General features: G+C 47.1%; 1 protein-coding gene across 3 annotated transcripts in view; it reads right to left on the bottom strand.

The window, feature by feature from the left end:
* Nucleotides 1-6,391: 6,391 nt before the first annotated feature.
* Nucleotides 6,392-16,838, bottom strand: part of Scp2d1 (SCP2 sterol-binding domain containing 1) — a 13,809-nt gene continuing 3,362 nt past the window's right edge. The window contains exons 1-3 of one of the 3 annotated variants that reach the window (XM_005380936.2): nucleotides 8,711-8,777; nucleotides 8,169-8,386; nucleotides 6,392-7,224 (exon numbers count right to left, since the gene is read on the bottom strand). In XM_005380936.2, coding sequence (XP_005380993.1) covers nucleotides 6,603-7,073 — 471 coding nt within the window. In that variant the 5' untranslated portion in view covers nucleotides 7,074-7,224; nucleotides 8,169-8,386; nucleotides 8,711-8,777 and the 3' untranslated portion in view covers nucleotides 6,392-6,602. Of the gene's footprint in view, nucleotides 7,225-8,168; nucleotides 8,600-8,710; nucleotides 8,778-16,838 lie in introns of those variants that run through there. The other 2 variants (XM_013512406.1, XM_013512407.1) reach the window with 2 other exon arrangements.

The following is a 16,838-nucleotide window of genomic DNA, read 5'->3' as shown; positions in this document are numbered from 1 at the left end:
GTCACTTCCACTTCACAGAGCCAGGAGCTGGGCACACAGGTGTGTTCTGTGTGTGAAAGTGTACTGAGAGACATGCTTGGGATTTTTACACTCTTCCTCCCTGCATTAATCTTCAATAAAATCTTTAAGGAATAAATAAATGAAACAACTCATCGCCAATCCCATAGGTAAGAAATGCCCAGGGGCAAGACCTGGCTCCAAGCAGCATGGTCCAGAGGTGCAGCCCTTACCACTTGGCAGCTATAGCACTGGCCACAACGTGCTGTGGCCTTCACCCTCTCTGCCTGACTTCCAGCCACTGCCCCAGGATCCTGTATCACCAGAAATCAAAGCCCCAGTGCCCAGCACAGCCCACAGCCAAAGGATGCCAGGAATTGGCTTTAAAATTCTGTAACTTTCTTTTCCCATGAGATATAGTCTACACTGTCTGATTGCCCTGTGGGGCTGAGCATGGATCATCTACAGCAGTGCCCAGCTTGACAACAAACCCTGTGTCACCTGCCTTCATCCCTTGTCATGTCTCGCTCCCTGACTGTGACACTGGCATCTTTGCCCTGGGTCTGCCTAAATCTCTGGAACACCAGATGCAAGCTGCTGCCATCTTGGCCCATTTTCTGTTGCTATAAGTGAAAAGCACAGGCTGAACAATGTATAAAGAATAAAAGTTTATTGGGCTCATGGTTCTAAAGGCTGAGAATTCAAAGACTGGGGGCCCATTTTGAGGTCCTTTTTTCAGGCTGGGAGTCCGAGGTGGTACAGGGCAAGCTGGTGGGGTGCACTCTAGCACAACCACACCCCTGAGAACTCACGAATCCACTAATTCATGAGTGGATTAATCCACTCACGGAAGCAACTCCTTCAGGATCCAGTCACCTCTTAAGACCCTTCCTGGTCCCACCTTATAAAGCCTCACGATGTTGATGACATTCCAGCTGGAGTTCTGTGGGGACCCCTTCCTGATCCCCCAGGTCCTTCCATCTGCATTCTTCCCTTTCTGAAACCACCTTGTCTGGTTATTTAGTGTTTGTTGTTCATCTCCCCAGCAACCCCTGTCTGGAAATTTATCACCCAGAAGTGGAGGAACCTCAGCTTGCCACCAGATGGCTTCCAGAAAGTTAATAATGAGGCTGGTAAGGGGGACAGCAGGATACTGAGAAGTCAGAGCCAGGCTCGGCCACACAGCACCAATCCTGGCCTCACAAATGACAGGTGAGCCCCAGCATCACACCAGTCCCACCAAGGGTAAGAGATGTCTTGCCTGATAAGCATCTGTTAGATGAAAGGATGCATTGGGCCTGCAGCCAATGAGCAGATGAAATTGGGCAGCTCACGAGCAAGACTCCAAACTCTGCCGAGCACAGAAGGTGCAGAGAGAGAACTTTGTGTTCAGGGCTGGTGCACCTCTGGTTCTCAAGCCTAAGCACTCGTGCCTGGGTCCCCATGGGGCGTGGAGCACATCTAACCCTGATCAGAGGGGCCCAAGTCTGCCCTACTTCCTGGGCTGGATCAGATCCCTGCTGCAGGGCTTGCCTTCCAGGGCTGAGCTGTGCCCTGGTGAAGGAAGGGCACAGTTCATTCTCCATGGAACTCACTAGAGCTTGGGGCCTGGCACACAAAAGATGCAGCAGGTGAGTCATCCATTCAACTGACACAGTGACACCACTTGGACTCCAGTTTTCATGGGGCTCCTGCTGCACCTGGGCCTTGCCTGGGTCCTCTCCACAGGGTGTGTGGTACCAGGCACTCTGGAGGTGCAGGGATGGCTGCAAACAGGCCAGGAGGAGCTCTCCTCTCTGGCCACACACTTACTGTCCCATCAGACATCCACAACCTCCACTTGGGCCTGATTTCCCTCCTCTGCCCCTGGCAGGAGAGCAGAAGCAAGCATGAGTCTCACTAACACTTGTGTAAGACCAAGGAGCAGGGGAGGGAGACTTCCAGGGAGGCGGGAGGCAATCAACTCTTTCATCAAAATAAATTTCCTAGCCTTCCCTGCTTCTTGCAAATAAATGGAATCTTCCTGGCTGCAAAAACTGGAGATTCTGTTCATGGACTTGGCATCTGCTGCAGGACACACCCTCCTGCACCCTGGAAGCACCCTGACTGCCTGATGCCCTCCAGACTTACCAGCCCTCGCAGGTGCAAGAGGAAGCTGGCCAGCCTGCCACCTGAACTGGGACACTTCCATCCTCGCTGAGAGCCTGCAGTTCTGCTGAGGAAGGAGGTGCTGCTAATTAAATATCTAAATGGTAGCATTAGCCAGGGTGGATCTCAGCAAACCAGATGTTTTTCTGGCCCAGATGGGATGATCTCCACACAGTCGGAACTGGAAAAAACAGGGCGTACACACTGTGGGAGAAGATGACGACAGAACCTAGGGCAGCTTCCTGACGGCATGGTGGATTTAAGTGGCAGCATCCTGGGGCAGGGAGAAGAGCGGCCACCAGGAGTCTGCGTCCCAAGCCCTAGGTCTGGGCTCTGCTGCAGGGTCTCAGACATTTCTCCTTCGCGGTTCTGGAAACTGAGAAGCTTGGGATAGTGGTGTCCGCGTGCTCAGGTCTGGGGAGGTTCCCTTCCTAGTTCACAGACAGTGCTTTCTTGCTGTAGCCTCACAAAGGTGGGGCAGGGAGGAGCTCTAACTAGCTGGGTGCCTTCCTCTGCTTCTGAGGATTATTGCACAGAGAGGGCTCACCCTCAAGACCTTCTCCAACGCGAATCTCCTCCCGAAGTTGCCTCCTCCAAACAGCACCCCCTCGGGCGTTAGCATTCAGTGTGTGAATTGGAAGTGGGGCCGTAGCATTACCTTCTGTGGCCAAGGGGACTGGGAAGAGATAATTAAGGATCCTAATCAGATGCCACTGAGAGAGAAGGTGATCCTGGATTATCTGTGTAATCGTGCAAGTCCTTTAGAGGCAGAAGATGAAGTCAGAATTCCGAGATTCGGAGCCAGGGAAGGGCCTGCTACCCCAATGCCGGCTTTGCTGCTAGAGAAGCCACCTGATCGAGGATGAGGCAACCACAAGGGGCTGAGGCCGTGTCCCTTGCTGACACCCAGCAAGGAAGCAGGGATCTCAGCCCCACAAACATGAAAAACCAAAGCCAAAGGCGAGCTCTGGGGTGATTCTTTCTCAAGTCCCAGCTGGGCCAAGTCCCTGAGGCCAGCATTAAAAAGTCCAGCTGAGCCCACTGGTCTTCTGCCCTGAAGACACCCAGACAGAGTGGATGCACAGGTGTTGTTTTAAGTGACTGCACTGGTAGTAACTTGCACAACCAGAGAAAACCAACACAGGGCTTTCCAGGGAGAGGGTAGAAAGAACACTTAGCTATGAGGTGCGGCAGTCATGGACACAAATCCCCAAGGCCCATCAAGTCAGGCCAGCTGAGGAAGCAGCAGCATGAACCCCTGACAGGTGGCCCCCAAAACACAGCCTCAGGATCAGGACGCTGAGTGTGGTCTAGATCGGTCCAGAGAGCCCACCCTACTCCCACCCAAGCTGGTGCCTGGCAAGAATGTGGGCACACACGGTCAAAAACCAAGCGGATCTAGAAATCCTGTTTCTATGTCCTCTCTCAGACCATACAGTCACTGTGCTGCCTGGCCTTGTGCAGACCAAATGTGGGGCCAATGTGTGCTCCGAGCCAGGTGTGGAGGACGGGAAGAGATGTCCTTGGAGTGGGGTGTGCAAATCCCAAGTGTGGATTGCTGGGGGGCAATAGGGAGCCAGCGAGAGTCCCTCCACCCAAGAGCTCCTATTTATGGAGCCCTCCTGGGACACAGCCACCCAGCAGGCCCTGGTCACTACCAGGCTTCTACAGCCATTTCCAGAGGAGGAAACAGGACAGGAAGCAGCTCAGTCACTGATGTGACAATGCAGATGTGGGTGGTAACCCTGGGCTCCAAACCACAGCTCTAGTTCTAAAACCTGAGCCCTCCCGGCACCCCTCACCTGCGGCACCCCAGCCTGCAGGCTTTGCCTCCTTTCATTGAACAGGGCCTGCTGCCAGTCACATTTCCTTAGGTTGAGCAAGTTGGTCAGCTCTGCCCTCAGCCCTGCCATTGGCCCCCCACCCCTCGGCCTCCCTCAGCCCCTCACAGCCTGGTTTGCTCGTAGCTTAGTCTCTCTTTTTCCAATTCCATCTTCCTAAAAAAGGAATCTGAGTGGTTGGGACCACTATTTTGTCCCAAGTCAGAATGGGTCAGGCACCAGCCCAAGCAGGACCCTAGGCAACACTTTTTGTTCTGTTTACACCCCACCTCTAAGTACCCTGCCTCAGGGCCCATCAAGAGGGGCTGTGGTGGCTGGAGATCTAAGCTGGGTACTTGGGAGCAGGGGCTCGGGTGAGCTATTGCCTCTAAAAGGAATGAGGGTACAATACCCTAAACAGCTGCTCTGCCCCCTGCGGGACACTCATAAATGCACCTTGAGCCAAGTAGCCCGGCCCTGCAGTGCAAAACACCCAAAGAGCAATCACAGTCAGAGGTGGCGGGGAGGCCTGGGACATCCGGGCCCAGCTGCCCAGTGAGGGGCATGGTGGGCACATCCCACAGATCATCAAATTCACGATGCCCATGAGGAGAGACACAGAAAGCATGCCAGGCTCCACTGCCAACCTGAGGGCTCAGTAGGCTTGGAACACAATCGCACCAAGCCCTTACTTTGACCAGACTAGAGGTTTTCAAGACAGCTTCACTCTCCCACACTGACACAAAATAAAGGGGATATGTATGTAGAAAATGCTTAGTTTGATGTTCTGACCTATGGACATACTTGTAAACTTCATCCCAATCAGGATAATGAATCTATCCATCACCCCAGTCTCCACATGGCCTTTCATAATAACCCCATGCCCCATCCTCCCCACCTCCTTGCCCCATTTCCTGGAAACCATTGGTCTTTTCTCCATCACTATTGTTTGCACTTTCTTGTATTTATAAATAGAATCATATAATATCTGTTTGGTTTTCTCTGACTTTTCATTCAGCATAATTTTGATTTTGTCCATTTTCTTGCAGGTATACTAATGCTTTATTTCTTTTTATTGCTAAATATTCCATGGTATGATGCACCACTGTCTGTTCAGCCATTCCCGTATGGATGGACATCATACCAGGTTTTATATTTGTGCATATAGCTGTCATCTGCCGTGTGAAAATATCTACGAGTGGAATGGCTGGATTATTTGGTAGATGCTTATGTTTTGGACGTTTCCCTCTAAAAGTTCATGTGTTGGAAACTTAATCCCCACAATATGTTAACAGTATTTGGAGGTGGGCTTTCAGGAAATAATCCGGGTTCAGTGAAGTCATGTGGGTGGGGCCCCCACCAGAGCATTAATGGCTTTAGAAGAAGACAGACCTGAGCTAGCATGATTTTCACTGTGTGACATCCTCTGCCATGTTAGGATACAGCAAGAAAACCTCATCAGAGCCCCCAGGGTCTTGGACTTCCCAGTCTCCAAAACCATGAGTCAAATAAACTCTTTATAAATAACTCAGTCTTGGGTATTCTGTTATAGTAACTGAAAATAGACTAAGACAGTAGGCAGATGTCTGAGCACAACAGTTTGGATGCAACTCTCCTGTGGGTTTCAGAGTGTCCATGCTGTTCTATTTAATTTTCTAGATAAAAAATTACTCTCCAATCATATGGGAACCAGCGACACACACACACTCACCCATTAGGATGGCTGGCTTCACCCCAGGCCTCCCACACAATGGGTGAAGAGAGATCCTGGAAGGGAAAATCCCTCCAGTTTTTGGAAAATGCTTCATACACAAGATCCCAGCAGCATCAACATTTTAGAAATCACTCAGAGAGGGCCCTATAATCTGTCTCCAGGAGAGCTTATAAATAGGAGTAGCCCCTCACTGTCCTCGAGGAGAAGAGCTGCGGCCAAGACTGAATGCTTTCCATGAAGCCAAGTAGCAGGGTGGTCCTGTCAATATCTCCTGGGAACATGGTAGCAACATGCGTTCTCCCCAGCCCAGCCCACACCTAATGAGTGGAGTCTGTGAGGTGGCCCCAGTCAGTCTGGACTTGAACTGATCTTCCAGGTGACTCTGGTGGCTCCCGGGGTTAAGAACCAATAGATCACTTTTCAACTTACCTAGAGCTGACTCCATAGGAAGTTATAATGTACCAGGGGCATCATCCTCGATTGGCCAGATTCCACCCTACAGCCCCCCCGCACCGACTTACCAGGTGGCATGCATATTTGCACAGTGGATCCCTCTCGCCACAAAGCATCAAACTTCAAAAACAGAATATTCTTAGGAACTCAATCACTGGAGCATTTAAATGCAACTATCAGAATCACCCACCCCACTACATGTGGCTTCCCTCTATTACTGTAAAGAATAAATGGAGTTAGGAAAAGAAAAAGACCAAGGTTTGAGGTGAGGCACTCCAGCGCACTTTACTGCTCCACCACTCTCTCTGCAAATGTATACAGCAGCAGGAAAATTTGTCACATTTGAGTAGGAGGAATTTGAGTAAAAAATATCAGGTTCTTTTTACTTTAATCTTCATTTTAAGCATGATTTCCATTCAACATTCTCATGGGAGAGAAGTTTTGCTCTTCTCTTTGGTGTTTTTGCATGCTTAAAATTTAGCCCAGTCTTTAAAAACCTTCTCCAGCTTCTGGCTGAGGAGAACTTTACCACTCACTTTGAACTTGCCCGCCAAGAAAGCCTTTTGTGGGTTCATTTTCCCCAAGACTAACTCCATGAAGACAGACTCGGGGATTGTAAAGACAGTGTCTGCCGGGAGCCCTGCAGGTCCTGGGTACATGTCCCCAGATCTGTTCTTCAGGTCAATGGTCCACTGCAGAATAGTCTGCCCATCTTTGGTGATGTCCAGCTGAAAGATGGCATTGACTTTCTTCACCAGCTGGGCCCCCGAATCTTTGATGTAATGGCTGATGCCCTCCAGCACGGGGAAGCTCTGCAATCCTGACACATCCTCCAGGGGTGGTGTGGCTGGGTCACTAGCCGGTCCCAGAGCCTTGAACTCGTCCACCTTAAATCCATCCCCAGCTTTGATCTTGGACAAGTGGTCCATCCTCTTCCACATCGTACTGTGCTGGTCCCCTTAACTTTGCTGTTCTGGTCTGCGAGCAGCTGTGGCCAGATTAACAGACACAGTCCGATTGTGACATCAGAGGCAAGGCCCAAGCAGAGACTGAAGCTGGTGAGTGTCCTGCAGTCTTATTGGCCAACAAATCCTGAAATATGACACGAGGTGAGGGGTCAGCCTGGTCACCACAAGACAGATACACACGACAAGCGCATACACACACACACACACACACACACATACCCGAAATCAACCGGGGCTATTGGCCCACAGGCCTAAGAGGTCTGTCTGCAGCCTCTAAAGCAGAAGAGGGAAATAGGCCCCAGCGAGTGTTTTGGTGGGCTCAACGTGTCTTTCCAATGCAAGCATTTCCCAGGCTGCAACTCTAACAGGGAAAACCTATTCCAGTTGTTTTGAAAGTGGATAATCCTTGAGACACAAATCTGCTGTTTGACTTAGTCTTATCAGAATGCTGGCAGAGGAAGACAAATCAGCACCAGGACCCACATCAGAAACCTTCTACCTCCCAAGGAAGGGAAAGGAGGGTAGTAGCGGGAAAGGAGGGAGAGGGAGAACTAGCACCAGCTCAGCAGAAGATAATAATTACATAATTATATAATTACATGTAACGGTATAGCCCTTGCTCTGAGCCCAGGTACTGAGTTCTAAGTGTTGTACATATATCAATAGATTTAATTTTCCTTACAACCCCTGTGGGTGAGCACTATTTTACTTGCATTTTACAGATGAGGAAACCAAGAGAAGAAATGAGATAACTTCCCCCGATTTATACAGCTGGAAAGTCATGTGACCAGATCTGAACAGAAGCAGATGACTCTAGAACATTACTATTTTTCACTTCTTACTTTCTTGAATGTTTTTAGCTTTCAAAAAGTTTGCAAAACTAATACTTGTATAACTTGCGCCTAACTCCCCACATGTGAACGGTACACAACCGCAATATGGTGAGCTCATCTGAGAGGTTAGCACTAACACAGTGCTATTAGCTAGTCTAGAGGTGCTGTTCAGATTTGTCAGTGGTCCCTCAAGTGTCTGCTTCCTGGTCCAGAATCCAGATTCCACATCACTTACGGCAGTGTGTATTTTGGTGCCTTGCAGTCTGGGAAAACTCTTCAGTCCGTGAATTGTGACCGTGGCCCTCTGGGAGAACCCCTGTCAGGTATTCAGAAACTGGCCTTGTTTGAAGTCCGTCTGTTATTTTTTCGTGGTTAGCTGAGGTGATGCATGTAGGGCAGGACTGTCACACAGGTGTCCACCCGATTTCTCCATTGCAGTTACTGCTGTTACCTCTGCAAGTCAGAGGGGACGTTCTCTGAGACCTGTAAAACATCTGTTTCGCGTTGTCTTTGGCCTCCTCATTTTTACTTCTATTCCCGGTCCACTCCTACAACAAGTGCTATGATATGTGTCAAGTGGTTATGTTATACAGTTTACATTCTGGTCACTCCCCGGCAATTTAATAGTTAGCATTCTGCTGTAAGAAAGAGCTGCCCTTTCTCTCTCCTATCTTTATTTGCCCAACTCCTTATCTTGATATGGCTTGTAGATATTTATTTTATTCATAGGTTGTAGCCTGTGATTACCATTGTTTATTTGCTTGCTCATATACTCACAGACTCGGCCACTGGGCACTCGGTCAGGTTGGCTGCTGTGTCCTTTCCCACACAGATCTGCTCTCACCTGCAAGAGAAGCTGTGCTAAACAGAACTAAATAGAACTGCTGCTGCCTTTGTTGTCTGTGGGGTGAATGCAGAAGAATACAAAAGGCTTTGGTGTATTCAAAAATAAGGATGAGCTGGAATTATCAGCATCCAGCATAAACAAAACCTAAAGGCATCCAAAACCAAGTTTGTACCTTGAGTCCACCAGATGTGGACAATATCTGAACAGAGAATTTAAGGTAAAGACAGCAGGCAGCTCCCCCAGAGAGTTAGGGAGGAGCAAGCAGCAGAGAAACCTAAGGCCTCCCGGCAGGTGACTTGCTTTTCCTTGAGGACAGAGTTGTCCCCTCTGAAGAATTCAGAGGGTCCTGCCCTGAGCTGCCATCTCCCAAGCCCACAGAGTGTCTGAGGGACACAGAATCCAAGCCCATACACAGGAAACCCAAAGCTTGCTGAGCTCAAAGTATTTTATTAGTGATATCATGCAGAATTACAGTGACAGCACCATAGTAAGTGACACACCCTCTGCCCTGGGCTGGAGCTTCCATGACACCCTTGAGAGTCTTTCTCCTTTGGTTGCTGCTGAGACCTAAGATCAAGTCACAGCAGACTTGTGACCTTGGGCTTCTGCATTCTGTAAGGGTTTAAAAAAAGGTGAAAGGCTTAGAAACCTGTTTTCTTAAATTAAAAAAAAAAAAGTTGCAAAGTCATTTTATCAAATAGGATGCTTTTAGCAACAGCTACCACAAAAACTAAAACCAATTCAACCTGCCGGTTCCAAAATGTGGCCTCAGACCAGTGGCATCAATGTCACCAGGGAACTTGTAAGAAATTCATGAGCTGAGGCTTCTCTCCAGATCCACCTGATCAGAAACTCTGGGGTGAGACCTGGCTATATTACTCAGGGTCCCCCAGAGAAGCAGAAAAAATAAAATATACGAAAACTAAAATACTTTCACAGTGAATGCTCATATGCCCATCAAGGGCCTATCATTAACATGTTATTACAGTTGTTCAATTCCTTGGATCTTATTTTGGACTCATTTCAAAGTACATTTCAGGTATCAGTAGCCCTTAAACATTTAAACACACAAAGCCTTTGCTGGAGTTTGGAACATGTTTATGGTTTTAAATTTCAAAATGTATGTAAGAAATGCATACATTTTAAGCATCCAGTTCCTGAACTCTGAGCAATGAACAGACTTGAATATAACAAGTTGTGACACCAGGTGACCCTACGGCCCCCACTGTCCTTGAGAAGGGAGTGGGACCCAGAGCCCTCCCTCCCTCTGCAGGGCAAAGCTGCTTCCCTGGCAGGCCTGGAGAGAAGATCTTCAATTCCCCCAACCAAAGACCCAAGCACCAGAGGCCATGAGCAAGGACTTCCACACTGAGAAGACACCGCACCTTCTGGGCCTGCACACAGAGAATAAGTTTTTTTTTCTTTGTTAATTAGTTAATTTATTTTTTTATGGATCCCTAGAAATTGTATATCTTCCCGGGGCTCCAAGAAGAACTCGACAACTGCATTCATCTGCTACCACTGTTAAAAGCCAGGCCACCTCAAGAGGAACTGCCCTAAGAGGCCCCATGGGCCATGCCCTGGATGCAAAGGAGACCACTGGAGATCGGTCTGCCCTCTGAGGTGGAGGCCCCAGAGCTCAGACCCATGCTACCAGTTAGTCCAACAGGAATGAGAGGGCTTGGGGCATGGTCTGCCTTCTCCCTCTGGCCAGACCGTCATCTCCATCGAGGAATCCTGGGTAATCATGACTATAGAGGAACAAGAAAACAGCCTGTTGCTAGACACAGGTGCAAGTCTCTCGGTCCTTCTTTTCAATCCTGGCCTTCCTTCCAGCCGTCATGCCTCAGTGAAAGGAGTCACTGGTGAGGAGGTAATATGCTATTTTTGACAACCCTTAGGCTGTAACTACTTAATAGGTCCTTCTCGCATATCTCTGTCTTCCTGAGAAACCACTTTGAAGATACCACCACGTATTACAGCAGCCATTGATATTTTCCTACTAATCTATCCATAACTGTGTAAAGTTTGTAATGTTCCTATCCTATTTCATAAATGGATGTATGTTTATTATTATGTGTTTCCTACAACAACCATTGAGAATAGTTAATGATTTTTCAATAGGTCACTCATGTATAGCTCTATTTATTTTCTTTAGAAGCCACTTTGAAGATACCAAAGTATAGTACAACTCTTGATAATCTCCTACCTCTTTTATCTGTAACTCACTATTATTTGTCTATTTGTTTTCCTGAGAAACTATTTTGTAGATAATAATATGTAAAACGATAACCATTGATAATTTCCTACCATTTTGTCTGTAATTTGCTAAGTCCCCCCTATTATTATGTTATCCTTCTTTTATTCTTTAAAATAAAAAAAATAAAAATAAAAAAAAAGAAATTGTATATCTATGTGGGTAGAGTGGACTTTTTCATCTCATGATCAAATCAGGGCATTTACTATGTCGTTTCTTAACACCTCTGGGGTCAAACTGTTATCTAAACCACCTGGCTTCCAACAGGATCATCACCAAGTTTCCTGGCCCTGCTGATCACTATCTGATCTTTAACAATACTGAGCCCACAACTAGTGCCCCCCCAAATACTCAAGAGTTGGTTGTTCCCATCCGCCTAGTGCCACTTGCTGGTGCATGCATGGGGACACAGAGAAGGTCAGATGCAAGAACCCCCTCGAGGAACTTACAATTTAGGTAGGAAAAGATGTATGTGATTTCTGGGTACTCTCTCTTATGCAGTGAATGTCTATGTTCTCCCAAAATGTATATTTTGTACTTTTCATCACTATGATATTAGGAGATGAGGCCTTTGGGGGATAATTAGGGTTAGATTAGATCATGAGGGTTGAGCGCATGATGGAATTAGTGCCCTTATAAGAAGAAAGAGACATGAGAGTCCCCCTCCAAGTCTTAAGGACAGGCCACATGAGCACATAGCAGGACAGCGGCCACCTACAGGGCAGGAAGCGGCCCCCACTAGACACGGAGTCGGCCGGCACTTTGATCTCAGACTTTGAGTAAGAGAGAAGTGATTGTTAAGTTGTGATTTTTGTTATAGCAGCCCACACACACTAAGACACTCTGCACACTCACCAGCACTTGGCACTGCCAGATGGTTTTTGTTCATCTTAGCCATTCTAAGCTGTATGTAACCCACATATCTTTGCATTCTAAGATAGTGACAACAGTGATAGGAAACCTATTTAGAGCCAAAGGTGAGCACATTCTCTGTAATACTTGACGTGGTTTCCAGAAGTGGCATGTATTACAGCAGGTGAATTTGTTCTCTGAGTAGAACTCTATCTCTACTCTGTTGAAAGAATATGATAGAGCAGATTATGGGTCTCAGCTCATCAATGCTGAACTAGGATGGTTCATCCACCACCTTGTGATGGCTTCCTGTGAGTGGAGCAACTTCCCACCCTGCTGAAGTTGAGTGCTGCCACCTGCCCTGCTCTGGCTAGAGGGTGTTAGCTGGCCTCACGCAAGCACAGGCTTGGCATGCATTAGGCATTGACCACTGCTGCTGTGTTTCTGCCTCAGCCCTAGGATGATCGTGCCCTGGGTAGCTGCTGGAGCACGGAGGAGGAGACACATGTGCCACCAGCCTGGGACCAAGTCCCACTGCACCCAACCTGGATCATCCAGCAGCAACTGCCCTGCAGACCGATGGAAATCAATTCAGGCCTTGGGCGCGCCTGAGTGAGGTTTGGCACTCAGCATGACGCAGTCCTCACTGTTCACATCAAGTTCTGAAGACATAGAGACTGAGTTTCCAGATCAGGCCTGGTGGGTGAGACCTGTAGCCCTGAAATAGCCAGCTGTCATCTGTCCATACAGGAGCTGGACGGGCACAGTCAGGAGGACCCTACTGAGATGACCCCACCTGAGTGAGATCACACACTGCGATGCTTCTGTTTACACACTTGCTACTTAAAATGCAGTCTGTGAAATAGCTACAATGGCACCCTTAGGCCTGGTTAGAAATACCAAATCTCAGGTCCCATCTCGGACCTGCTAAGCTACTGTCTGCACCTTAACAATAGCCCAGTGATTCCGCAGCTCTTTACCACTTGGGATGTGAGGCCCAGCCCAGGAGGAGCGACATGTCCATGCACAGGTCACAGGCCGCCGCACTCTCACAAGTCAGAAGATAAAAACAATTCCATAATTTGTCTTCAGGCTAAAGTTTACAACCTACGCACATCTACAAATACAAACACAAACACACAAGCATTTTGGAAATAACATGCTACAAGCTAAAAAGACATTAAATGTAAACATTGCCAGGCAAAATTTTTCTCTTCTGCTTTTTTTCTCCATGTTTTTAATTAACACTTTATTCTTTTGAGCAGTTTTAGGTTTGCAGAAAAATTGAGCAGAAAGTTCCCAAATACTCTCTTTCCTTCTATTTAGACCCGCCTATTAACAGTTTACATTAATGGGGTCCACTCATTACAATGTCGGTGTTGACCCCTTATTAATCATAGTCTACACTTCACGAGGGTTCTCTGATTCCACGGCTTTACCAAATGCAGAATGTCACATAGCCACCAACACGATGTCATACAGAATAGTTTCATTGCCCTAAAAATCTTCTGTGCTCTAATTATTCATCCCTCCTCCCTACTAACCTCTGGCAACCACTGCTCTTTTTACTGTCAATAGTTTTGCCCTTTCCAAAATGTCATATGGCTGGAATCATGCAGTACGCAGCCTTTGCAGGGTGGCTTCTTTCCCTTGGCAGTATGCACTTGCTTCCTCCACATCTTTTCGCATCTTGATGGCTCTTTTTAATTACTAAATAATAGTCCATCATTTGTATATACAACACTTTGTTCACCTCCTGAGGGACATTTTAATTGCTTCCAAGTGGTAGCAATTATGACTAAAGCTGCTATAAGCATTTTTGTGCAAAGCTTTGTGTCGATATAAGATTACAGCTGGACCAGCTGTTATTAATACTAATAATGTTACAAATAATAATATTTACTAAGCAGCAACACTCTTCAAGCGCTATAGTAAAATATTCATGATATTCTCCTGTAGCTACTAACATGGTTCCCATTTGATGAATGGAATCAGAGTTCAGGTAAGTTGCCTACAGATGCACAGCTAATAACTTTACACCTGAGAGTTTATGGCTTTGAACAACTCAGTCATGAATTTTGTTTCCTCTGGTGCTTTTGGAATGTTTGTTGATGAACTGTCATTGTGGATTAAGACATGAAATTTATCCTTCTTTAAAGACACGGGATGTTTGTTCCCTTCATGAGTTTCTGTCTTTAATAGATGTATGCTTCTACCTCCAAAGGAATCCCGGTAGGACTGGCCAATAAGCACAAGGAAAGCTGCTCAACATCCTTTGCCATTAGGGAAATGCAGATCAGAACTAGTCAGCCCTCCAGATCTGCAGATCCCGCATCCCACGTTTCAGCCAATACTGCAAATATTTTTTTTAACTGCACTGACCACATGCAGACTTTTAAATTTTCATTATTCCTTAAATAATACCATATAACCACTATTTACACGGTAGTAGATACGGCAAGTAATATATGATGTGTATGGGAGGATATGCATAGGTTATCGCTCACACTGTGTAGTTTTCTGTAAGGGGCCCGTGTGTGGTGGGTTTAGGTAACTGAAAGGGATCCCAGATCCAATCCCCTCACATCCCGATGGTCAGGTGTGCAATGAGCTGCCTCTTCACACTGGCTCACCTCCACTCCTGCTGGTGGACCAGTGCAAAAGTGACCCCCAGAGCCAAGCACCCCCCACCCAGCATGAGGCCATGATGCACAAGGGGCAGGGAGGGGAGGAAAATGGGCGCCAGGGTGCAATCCGCCACCACTGCCCCACAGCTCTTTGTCACCACCAGCCTGAGCCCTGAAGGCCCCTTTCCAGAGGTCTGGTGACCCCTTTCCTGAGGAAATGTTCCAGAATCCCTGAGATCTTTTTTTAACCTGATTTCCCTAGAATTCCTGATTTCTTTTTTTAACCTGTGCAAGAATTTGGACAACGTGAATGCCCTAATACCCTAAGAATGTCTCTCTGCCCATTCCTTCAATACCTATTTGCCAAGCACCTGCTGTGTGGGCCACTGCTGAGCACCGTGTGGAGCTGCTGAGCACCAAGTGGGTGTAGACAGCAAATGTGGGGAGGATGAGGAGGAACTGCAGCCCCTGGCATTGCTGGTGGGCATACAGAAAGTGAGACAGCTGTAGACAACAGGGGCTCCTCCAAACATCACCCGACGCACACCCTCTGGCCCTGCAGTCCTGCTTCTAGGCATACACTCCACAGGGTTAAAAAGGGGATCTCAAACGGGTCTGCCTGAACCCATGTTCGTAGCAGTTTTTTTCATAATAGCCAAAAGGTGGAAGCCACCCAAATGTCCATCCACGAATGAACAAATAAACAAATGTGGTCTATAATCCAGTAATATTCAGCCTTTTAAAGGGAAAGCTTGGGACTTGACAGAGCTTGGTTTACATCTCCAGATTTACCTTTAAAAAAAAGTCATCCAGCCTAGTGAGTAAGTAGGCAAAGGGAGAGGCCAAGATAATTTAGGAAGAAATTTATTTAGGGGAAATCCTTCCTTGAGAAAACCAGAGAATAGAGATAGGCATCCCTTGCATCCCACCCTCCCCACCCCGCCACAAATCCCAGTTCCAGCTGGGTTGAGGTGGAAGGCAAACACAAGCAAACCTAGCCTGGCAGAACATGGGCATTCCCTGACTTTGCCCAATATTTCCTCTTTGTGTTTCATTTTTTTCTTACATTTCCCTGCAGGTACATCTGGGGTTTTATAGCTCAACATAGGGGTTCTCTCGCTGCCCTCAGTCCCTGCACGGGCCTCACACTGCCCTGAGAGTGTGGACACTTCCTCTGTTGGTACACTGGAAGAAAAAAATAAAGACTTCACTTTTTTTTTTTTTTTTGATCTTTTTTTGTTTGTTTGTTTTTCTCCAGTACCAGGAACTGAACTCACGACCTTGCGCTTGCCAGGCAGGCGCTTTGCCGCTGAGCTAAATCCCCAGCCCCTAAAGACTTCACTTTAATGGCACCTTCATGATCTATCAGCTGGGAGAACACTAGACATGAGAGGTATCAAAACAGGCTAGCTTGAGTTTTGAAAAATAACCTAGAAAACAACTCATTTCTCCCAGGGTGAGAGGCTGTTAAAATCAACTGGTCAGTGGAAACTAAAAATTTAGACAGAAAAAAAAAATATCTGTGAATAAGAAGTCTTAACAAACACTCTCAGACCAGCACTGTGCAAAGGATTTTCTGGGATAATGCAAACATTCAGAATCTGTGTTCTCCAAAGCAGTTGCCACAAGTCATGGGGTCACTGAACATTTGCTACATGGGTGTGACTGAGGAGTTGGATTTTTAGTTTTATTTAACTGCAATTAATTTAAATTTAGTCACATATAATTTCCCATCAGCATCACAGGAAACAACACCAACAAAGTCCCAGCCACAGTAGGGACCTTACAGACAGCTGGTGCCTGCTGACCCAGTCTTGACTGACTGAGTCATATACAACTCATATAAAAGTGCATTCCTAAAACTCCCAATAACTCATTTGAGACTATGGCACATAGAACGGAGATCTGCTTCCATGGTGAGATCTTCCATGACAAGAGTTTTTATGGTGGGATCTCCCATTTTGGCCATAGCCAAAGGCCTAAAAGACATATACAATTATGCATTTTTCCCTGAATGGGACAGTATGCCCAAGTTGGTGACTCCTGCGTAACTTCTGAGTTAAATTCTAGAAGGTGTGACTGCCCATACAGCCAACACACTTAACTCCTTCTTGCACGCTATCCTAAAATTTCCCTGATGGTACATAAAGACATTTTAAGTATCAATTACCACAATAACACTGCACAAAAAACCATCCCCAAACTCAAATCTTAAAACAATAAGCGACTCCGGCCTCGTCGTTCCCCGGAAGGAGGGCTTCCGGCGCACAGGGAGCCTCGGGTGGGGAGCGCCAGTCTTCCGGCTGGCTAGCTTCCTGCCTG

This window comes from Chinchilla lanigera, unplaced genomic scaffold (genome assembly GCF_000276665.1).
Source record: "Chinchilla lanigera isolate Chin_1 unplaced genomic scaffold, ChiLan1.0 scaffold00014, whole genome shotgun sequence".
Taxonomy (NCBI): Eukaryota; Metazoa; Chordata; class Mammalia; order Rodentia; family Chinchillidae; genus Chinchilla; species Chinchilla lanigera.
This window is presented reverse-complemented; position numbering and strand designations above follow the sequence as displayed.